Below are 9,988 nucleotides of genomic sequence, written 5' to 3' on the forward strand. Positions count from 1 at the left end.
TTATATATATATATATATATATATATATATATATCCTTTTTCAGATTCTTTTCCATTATAAGTTATTACAAGAAATTGAATATAGTTCCCTATGCTATACAGTGTGTGTGTGTGTGTGTGTGTGTGACATAGTTGCTCAATCATGTCTGACCTTTGTGATCCATGGATTATAGCCCACCAGATTCCTCTCTCTATAGAATTCTCTAGGCAAGAATACTGGAGTGAGTTGCCACTCCTATCTCCACAGGATCTTCCTGGCCCAGGAATCAAACCTGTGTCTCCTGCATTGCAGACAGATTCTTTACCATCTGACCCACCAGGGAAGTCCATGCAAAAAACAGTTGCTCTTGTTATTTATTTAATATATAATAGTGTGTATCTGTTAATCCCAAATTCCCAACTCATCCTTCTCCCCTTTCAGTTAATATTTTAATAGCTACAACTGGGGCATTCTCATCATTGAATAATTTACAAACACATATACATACCTATAAGTTATGCATATAAATATGGTCATTTAGGGCAAAAAATAATTATGCTTAGTTCAGTTCATTTACTTAGTTGTGTCTGACTCTTTGTGACCCCTTGGACTGCAGCACACCAGGCTTCCCTAGCCATCACCAACTCCCAGAGCTTGCTCAAACTCATGTCCATTGAGTCAGTGATGCCATCCAACCATCTCTTCCTCAGTTGTCCCCTTCTCCTCCTGCCTTCAATCTTTCCCAGCATCAGGGTCTTATTTCAAATGAGTCACCTCTTCACATCAGGTGGCCAAATTATTGGAGTTTCAGCTTCAACATCAGTCCTTCCAATGAATATTCAGGACTGATTTCCTTTAGGATTGACTGGTTGGATCTCCTTGCAGTCCAAGGGACTCTCAAGAGTCTTCTCCAACACCACAGTTCAAAAGCATCAAGTCTTCGGCACTCAGTCTTCTTCACAGTCCAATTCTCACATCCATACATGACCACTGGAAAAACCATAGCCTTGACTAGACGAACCTTTGTTGGCAAAGTAATGTTTCTGCTTTTGAATATGCTGTCTAGGTTGGTCATAACTTTTCTTCCAAGAAGTGTCTTTTAATTTCATGGCCGCAGTCACCATCTGTAGTGATTTTGGAGCCCAAAAAAATAAAGTCTGACACTGTTTCCACTGTTTCCCCATCTATTTCCCATGAAGTGATGGGACCAGTTGCCATGATCTTCGTTTTCTGAATGTTGAGTTTTAAGCCAACTTTTTCATTCTCCTCCTTCACTTTCATCAAGAGGCTTTTTAGTTCCTCTTCACTTTCTGCCAGAAGGGTGGTGTCATCTGCATATCTGAGGTTATTGATATTTCTCCCGGCAATCTTGATTCCAGCTTGTGCTTCTTCCAGCCCAGTGTTTCTCATGATGTACTCTGCATATAAGTTAAATAAGCAGGGCAACAATATACAGCCTTGATGTACTCCTTTTCCTATTTGGAACCAGTCTGTTGTTAGATGATATTAAAAACTTATTATTGATTTTTATGTTACTGTGCTTATTTAGAAAACTCTCTTTTCTTAAAAGATACATTCTGAAGTATTTAGGGGTTGAAAGGACATAATGTCTATAATTTACTTTAAAATACAAGATAGAATATAGATGAAATGAATATAGCAAAATGTTAATAGCTGCTAAATCTAAATGATGGACATATGGCTGTTTATTATGCCATTCTCTCTAATGAAAAAAATAATATTGGATCACCATCATAGAAAAACCTGCATGAAATGTAAAAAGTAAGAAGTTCAGCCTAAAACTACGGTGAATCCTTCCAATAACAAGTGTTCTGTTCTCTTCCTTCTAACCAAAGGTATGAAAATGAACACTCCTTCAAGAAAGACTTAGAAATTGAAGTTGAAGGTCTCCGAAAGACCTTGGATGATCTGACCATTGTCACCACAGACCTAGAACAGGAGGTTGAGGGGATGAGGAAAGAGCTCATCCTCATGAAGAAGCGTCATGAGCAGGTAGGACTCCCAGGATCTCCAGGAACCAGTACAGCTCTTAGTCTACACATTTCAGGTGACTCAGTCACTCCAGAAGAAACCACCACCTGGATGCCAGCTCTATTGTCTTCAACCTAAATAATCATAAGGAACCACATACATATCTAATTTTTCCATGTTCACGGTTATTTACCCTGGTGTCAAATACAACAGCTAAAACACAATTCCAATTAACTATGACATCAGTCAACAATTTTGTTAATATACAGTGTTTATCTAGACCTGTTTATTAATATGATAAGAGAAAAATAAATGTGTAGGATTGAACTTATTTCATTAACCCAATGTGCAGCAAGTTGGAGAATAACAGAATAGACTGTTATGGATCTGCCATGGATCCAGATTATATTCAATATAGTTATATTCTATAGTAACTCGTAGTTACAGTTACTATATATTTGATATAACTATTGGCAAAAATTGAGTCTCAATTGCCAAAAGCATTTAACTGACTTTAAAAGTTAGCATCCATCTAAAATCCCCGAGACTCTGATGAAAATATAGGAAAAAAAAACCCCATTTTAGGCAAACAAAACTGCTTATCAAAGAACCTCACCTTCTGCACAGCTGGTTAGACATGATTGTTAATTAAACCTTTCCTATAGTTTCTTGGTTTCATGATACCTCATGGGCATCATCCCTACAGAGTCATAATACACTGACAAGATTTTGAAAGTCTTTATACCATTTGGCTTTGGGTTACTGAACTGCTGCCCCAAAGCTTTGGCCTATAACCTGAAATGTTTAAGTGTTTCATTGTGTCATCATTTCACTCATGAACACTTGTTGAAGAGTACTTTACACTCTATGTAAGCAAAATTCCTTGTAAAATGTTTTCAACCAGGGATTAAGTCAGTAATCACAGGGGCCATTTGACTACCTGTCCAGTGCTATTCTTTACTTCATAAAAGTATAAGAGAGGGGCTTCCCTGCAAGTCTGTTGACTAAGACTCCTCACTTCTTCCACTGCAGGGGCCCTGGGTTCAATCCCTGTTCGGGGAATTAAGATCCAACATGCAGTGTGGTGTGGCTAAAAATATGCTTTTTTCCCCATATATATGTTTTGTCATCAACAAATAATAACTGAGAAACCAAACCAAGCCGATGGAGGAGTGGCAAACACATAAGCTGAATTTTTAAAAGATCTGTGTACTGCTGCCCATCAACATACTTCTGGCCTTCTGATTGTCAAAACTGATTCATTTTCTCTCTGTGTGGTTAAACAGGAAGTGGAGGAACACCGTGTGCCAAATGACTTCAAGGTCAACGTGAAGGTGGATACAACCCCGGGAGAAGATCTGATTAAGGTCCTAGAGGATATGAGGCAGGAATATGAGTTTATAATTAAAAAGAAGCATCAAGACTTGGACACTTGGTATAAACAGCAGGTAAAAGAAAGATGCCCAAACTTCCCAAAGTTTCCACTTACAAGTGGTCCCAATGCCAATGCCTCTCTTCTTTTCGTGGTCTCACAGTCAGCAGCCGTGGCCCAGGAAGCAGCCAGTCCAACAGGTGTGCAGAGCAGCCAAAGTGACCTTCACGAACTGAAGCGCACTTTCCAGGCCCTGGAGATTGACCTGCAGGCACAGTGCAGCAAGGTGAGTTTGAGCTGGAAACATCTTAGGTCAGGTACCACCTCCTCCACAGAACCTTCTTCTCTCTCCGGGGCCTGTCTCTCCAACTCCCTTGGGGCACTTCTCCATCCAAACTCCCACTTTCCATCCAAATTGTCCACAATGAGGATGATAAGAGCTACCATTTATTGAGGTGTCCGTGCTGTGCCACATTCATTGCATTCAATGTCATCAATCCTCACATTAACCTTTCCAGATAGGTCTGGTGTCCCCATTTTGGAGATAAGGGCACCAAAGCCCCAAACAGTTAAGTGAGTTGACCAGGGTCACACAGTTAATAAGTGGCCAGTGGTGAAGCCACATGGTGGTGTGGGGTGGGGGTGGGGGTGGGCAGTTCTACACTTTCAAAACCCCTATCAGTGCTCTCCCCCTTACAACCATGCTGCCCCCTCCCAGTTCCAAGAAAGAGAAATTCTGGTGCCAACATGAGTAAGTGGCAAATCCAGGCTTGGCTGACTCCAAAGTGCTGCTCTATTATTGTGTATGCGTCTTATACAGTGAACAGTCTTATACCCAGGGAACAGTAAGTTCTTGTGTCTAAGTCATTTCTTTGATCATCATGGTTTTCAGTAAAAATGCTTTTAGGAGTGTTATAAGCACTGAAAATTCATTAAATAAAATATATCATTGAATTTCCTTCTTAGCCTATCTGAATCTTCTAATCATTCATCAATACCATTCCCCAGTGCTACTCTGCTCTCAGTCTTGAGGAGAAATAATTAGTTCATTTTGTTGCACCTGGTAAATTACTGTCACATTTTAAGAATCAGTGACGATGGACAGACATTTAAAATGTACACTGTCAAGGTGATGATAATGAACACATAAATAATTACAGTATTTTATATTATTTAAATACAAATAAATTACTATATTTTAAAATTATCTAAATAGTTTTGTAGCCTTCAGAACGTTTTAGCATTAGATATTTCACAACAACTCTGCAAGGTCAGCTTGACATTTATACCCAGTTTCATTCTTTCTACTACCTGACACTATTCCAAGTAACTGAGGATTTGATAATAAAGGACTTTGTATACTGCTGTAGACGACAGACAATAAAGGCACAAATCATCAAAATAAATAATATGCCAGATGGAGGAAAATGCTGCAAAGAAATGAAACATGAGGGAGAGGTTAGGCTTGCCAGGAGAAGAGCTGTCATTTTAAAACCAGGTAGTTGGGAGAAGCTTTACTGTTAAGGTAATAGTTGAGCAAAACCCTCAAAGTGATACGAAGATGCTTTACATGGCTATAGGGAGGGAGTTCCAGGTGGAGGGAATAGCAGATGCACAAGCTATGAGGCACGGGTGTGTCAGACAGGTTGGAGGAACAGCCGGGAAGCCAGCATGGATGCAGTGAGTCAACAGAAGGAAGAAGAAAGGAGAGAAGAGGAGGCCCTAGGGTTATTCCCCTTGACCCTTAGAGGGAAGTCAAGGGAAATTTGAAACAGAGGGTATAGACAACTCTTTGAGGAGCTCTGCAGTAAGCAAAGGTGAGCAAAGAAATTGGCTGATCGCTGAAGGTAGTTATGGGCTTGAGAGAACAAATTTTAAGGTGGAAGAAATTCTATATGAAAGCTGGTGGGAATAATCTAGGAGAGAGGAAAGCATTCATGTTGCAAGACGGTGGGTAATTGCTGAAATAACCGTGGCACAGACAGGGACGGTTATTCCCCTCATAACAGGAGGGGAATGAGTGTCGACACAGACTCATGTCTGTGGGCAGAAGCTGGTGGAGCTGGTGGGAGCCCTCCCCTGAGGGCTTTCATATCCTTGGCAACAGAAGAAGCAAGGTAATGGGCTAAGAGAAAGGACAGGGAGAAGAGGGGTTTTCAGACAGAGAAGAAGGGACAAAATATCCGTTTGGGAGAACAAGAAAGTGACGACACCAGGGACATGTGGGGTAATAGCCGGCAGCATGAAGGGCCCCCTGGACGTTAGCAGCCCTGAAGTGCAGGGCGCTTTATTAGCTATGAATGTCTCTTTAAGATTAAAGTTATGTGTCCTAGAAAAGTAGGTGGTAAATCCAAACAGAACAGGGACTTGAACTTGGTTCTCTGCTTCCTTTATTTTGCAGCTTTCAGAATTTCCTCAAAAATGACAACATGTTTGTTACCAGAGTCACCAAATTAAAATGGAAGACACACAGTGAGATTTGAATTCAGATGAACAAGTGTTATTTTAGTATAAGTTCTTGTGCAATATTGGGGGAACATTTGGAACACATCTATACTAAAAAAAAAAAATTACCAATTGCTCATCCGAAATTTATACTTAATCAGGTGCCCTCTATTTTATCTGGCACCCTTACTTGAGACCCTTCTCTGAAGATACAAAAAAATAGCAGTCCTGGCTACTATTTCCTTCTAGGACCTTTCAGTCTGGCCAGAGACAAAATATAAGCAAAAGTAGGTAAGGAACAGATCAGGGCAAGATGGGGTATACTCACTCCCAAACAAGCTACATCAACAATAAATACTACAAGAGTGCAACTAAGTTGCACAGAATTCCCTGACACAAAGGCTTCATGCCTAGAAAAATGAGATTCAGAGAGTCCTGACTCCTCGTTGCCTGGCTCCAAACCTAAAAGTCAGCCTGCTCCTCCTCACTCATCCCCAGCTCCACCAAGACACCCAGCAGAGTGGTTGGTATATTCTCAGTACTCATCAAGCATGCGTGCTCAGTTGTGTCCAGCTCTTTGCGAGCCCATGGACTGTAGCCCGCCAGGCTCCTCTGTCCGTGGAATTTTTCAGGCAAGAATACTGGAGTGGGTTGCCATTTCCTCTTCCAGGGGATCTTCTCCACCCAGAGACCAAACCCACATCTTTTGAGTCTCCTGCATTGGCAGGTGGATTCTTTACTGCTGTGCCACCAGGGAAGCCCAACTCAGCAGGCTATTAAATCAAGCCATCAGTCAGTAGATGAAAGAAATTTCATTCCTCTTTCAGAAATCTGCTTTAGAAAACATGTTATCAGAGACCCAGTCTCGGTACTCCTGCCAGCTCCAGGACATGCAACAGATCATCTCCCACTATGAGGAGGAACTGACGCAGCTACGCCATGACCTGGAGCGTCAGAACAACGAATACAAGGTCCTCCTGGGCATCAAAACCCACCTAGAGAAGGAAATCGCCACCTATCGCCAGCTCTTGGAGGGAGAGAATGGAGGGTAAGGCAAAGACTGGCAGGGGAGGACAATGAAAGTGTACCCACCCTTGTGTGCATTCATGTACCCTATGGTCCCGTTGGCCATCATCCATGTAGAGAAAGAAAGGCTTATGCTGAATTTCTTCTGTAGCTACTTAGATCAGGTTGTATTCCGTTAAGTAGGAAGTTTGAATTCATCAACTGTTATTCCCAGGACACTAAGATTTGAAGTCAACAGTTTCACTTAATATTTTATATCTCTAGAAACAAACAATGAAGAAAGTTTGGCTACAGTGTTTCCCAGTGGGAATGCACCCAATTTTCGTTCAAAAAAGAAAAAAAAAAAAGATTGAGGAATCTAACAGCAGGAAAAGACTCATAAGAGATTGAGATGTCCAGATATTTTATCTGGAATCTCTGACTACTTTTGGTATAACTGTCCACAAAAGGGCACATATGTTCTATGACCCAAGAGAAAGGGTTAGAATGTTTTTAGTACATAAATAAAATGTTATTGGACCAAATTCAAAACAGTCTGAAAAGCCCAGGGGTTTCACACTTCAGAGGCAGACCCTGGAAAGGATCCCAGGGAGGCAAAGCCTGAAGCTGGCTGAAAGGATGGAGGTGACTCAGCAGATTTCTCCCGCCCCCCAGGGTTAGTGGGAGGCAGTACTTACTGCCTTTTGGTTCAGGAGGGTTCTCCCATGAACTCATGACCTTGAAACTACAGAACTCAAACAATTATCCTCATTAAAGAACTGTGAATGTACTAGCAGGCAAAGGAAGTTAGTTCATCTTGAGACGTTTTTATGGTTGTTGCTAATACTAAAATGAGCCTTTATCACTTTTATAGGAAAATGGAAGAATCTAAGTCAAACGTCAAAGGTAAAAAATACTTTTTCATTGTTTGAATCTACCTTTTTTTTAATTTAATCAGCACATTTATCCATCCTTCAGTAACCATACTCTCTCGTGTACTACTGAATGTTCTTTGTTCAGTTTTTATTTTATTGCCAAATGGCCAGGAATATTGAATCAACTTAAATTAGATATGGCTGAACCAAGTGAGCTCTCAATTTTGTCCTCAACAATATATATATATATATGAGCTCTTTGCCAGCAGTAAAGTAGATAAAAATAATCAGTGATATTATTATATCTCTATTAAATTATGGGCTCAATGGACATGAATCTGAACAAACTTTAGGAGATAATGAAGGACAGGGGAGCCTGGCACACTGCAGTCCATGGGATTGCAAAGAGTCAAACACAACTTAGTGACTGAACAACAACAATTAAGTTATGGAGTCTGCTGGCCAAACTCCTAGGAAATTAAGGAAAAAATTTTGTCCCATAATTTCCCAAACTACATTCTGTTGAATACTAGCATCCCATGAGATTTTAACTGTGTATTATAAAAGATGTGTTCTGTGGCCCAGTATGGCTGGGAATACATGTACCACTATCCTCTTGGTGAAGAATCAGGCTATGTTTCAGCATTGAAGATGGAACAAACACTGCTGCAAGGAAGAAAAAGTAAGAGAAAGAAACCACAACAAAATTTATTTTGTTTAGCACAGTGTTCCCAAATACCTTTGACCAGGGAACCCTATTTTCTCAGATTACAATTAACATCTCACAGGAAAGTTTAAGAAGTCACAGTCTGGGACAGGTGGCACTTTCTGATTAGTTTATGATAAAATGTTCTAAGGCATTAAAGGTTCAGGGACTGAGAGTCCAAGTAACCATCACAGAATAGCTGGCTTCATTGCCATCCCTCTGCAAGATCCCAACAGGGTCCTTCAGCCTCTCTTTGGTCATGTCCAGGGTCAGGGAACCCATTACTGGAGAGGGTGAACAATCTACTATTGGAGAACCTTGACTTTAACAAAGTTTTCCCTGGATCTCTACTACTGGTTTCAATTCTTCCCTCTGGTCTAGAATCGGTGTATTGATGCATCAACAAAGCACTTATTCAAATAAATCTTATCTTTGAAAACAGTGACCATGATAAACATTCCTGGCTTCTCATGATCTTTCATATGGCATACTCTATAGATCTAAAAATGAGGTCCCCAGAATGGCATTTAAGGCTCTGTACGTTCATAGACTCTATGATGCAAGGGGTCAAAAGCCCATAAAAGCAGAAAGGACCCCTCCAGCACTTGTGGCCCAATACTGGATTCTGTATCAGGAACACTTGGGGTGAAGGGCTTGACCTCTAGAAAGTGACACTGTTCAGATACCTCATTTCCTAGAAGGTGGGAGGAAAATCTTCCTTGGTAAGATCTTTTTTCACTCCATTAGAGCCCACCATATTGCTTAGTGATCATTCTAGAGAGCTGAGAACAGGAGCCTGGAAAGGAGTGCAGTACAGATGGTGGGGAGAGCATGGCAGTGACCTCTTTGTTGCTTTTTTTTTAATTTGCAGCTCCAAAGATCAAGGCCATCACACAGGAGAGCGTCAATGGAAGAATAATTCTTTCTCAAGTGAATGAGATCTGAAAGTACAAGTGAGGCCAATAAAAATTTCTGCCTGTTGTAAAAACTATTTCCCCTCAATGGAAAGTCCTTGCCCAGGTGAATTCTAAGAGGTTTCCTTGGAGTTAACAAACTCAGAAACTTTTTTTCTCTTTAACAATCCCACCATAACGATCTTCATATATTGCTGCACTTTTTCAATTGAAGTATGAGTTCATGAGCTTAAAGCTGTACTTTACTACTACAGTTGTCAGATTCCCATCATTGTACAAGTTTTATAGCCAATAAAACTCCACACCAGCTGCATCATGTCCTTTTTTTTTTTATATCACAAGGCAAGACAAAACCTCAAGATAAGGTCAGTCTTGTCTTGACAAGACCTCTTCATCCTAAAAATGGATCCTCGGAGCATTGTCCATGAAAGAGCGACAGGGACCTTAATGCTCTGAAGGTGTCTGCAGCAAACACTGGGCAGAATTGTTACCTGCAGCGATGCAACTGGGGACAAGATGTGGTTCACAAGGCTTTCCAAGATCTCTAGACTTCTTCCAGCAGAAAAGTGGGAGTGGGGCAGGGATAGAGGGAGGAATGCCCAGAAAGGCCTCACTGAGATGACCAAAAACTATTCTACCTCACAGATGAGTGAATGAACAACTTCAGTGCCTAGAAGAGAGTTAAAATTAGAAAAGGAA

The 9,988-nt window shown here is 40.8% G+C and overlaps 1 protein-coding gene across 1 annotated transcript in view; it reads left to right on the top strand.

The window, feature by feature from the left end:
- The window catches only part of KRT23 (keratin 23 (histone deacetylase inducible)), a 17,303-nt gene extending 7,701 nt beyond the window's left edge, over window positions 1–9,602 (top strand). The window contains exons 3-8 of the mRNA XM_010842587.1: window positions 1,837–1,993; window positions 3,259–3,420; window positions 3,508–3,630; window positions 6,617–6,837; window positions 7,669–7,700; window positions 9,247–9,602. Of these exons, the coding sequence (XP_010840889.1) occupies window positions 1,837–1,993; window positions 3,259–3,420; window positions 3,508–3,630; window positions 6,617–6,837; window positions 7,669–7,700; window positions 9,247–9,320 (769 nt within the window). The 3' untranslated portion in view covers window positions 9,321–9,602. The remainder of the gene's footprint in view (window positions 1–1,836; window positions 1,994–3,258; window positions 3,421–3,507; window positions 3,631–6,616; window positions 6,838–7,668; window positions 7,701–9,246) is intronic.
- The last annotated feature ends 386 nt before the right edge of the window (window positions 9,603–9,988 follow it).

This window comes from Bison bison, unplaced genomic scaffold, assembly GCF_000754665.1.
Source record: "Bison bison bison isolate TAMUID 2011002044 unplaced genomic scaffold, Bison_UMD1.0 scf7180017864180, whole genome shotgun sequence".
NCBI classification, from domain to species: domain Eukaryota; kingdom Metazoa; phylum Chordata; class Mammalia; order Artiodactyla; family Bovidae; genus Bison; species Bison bison.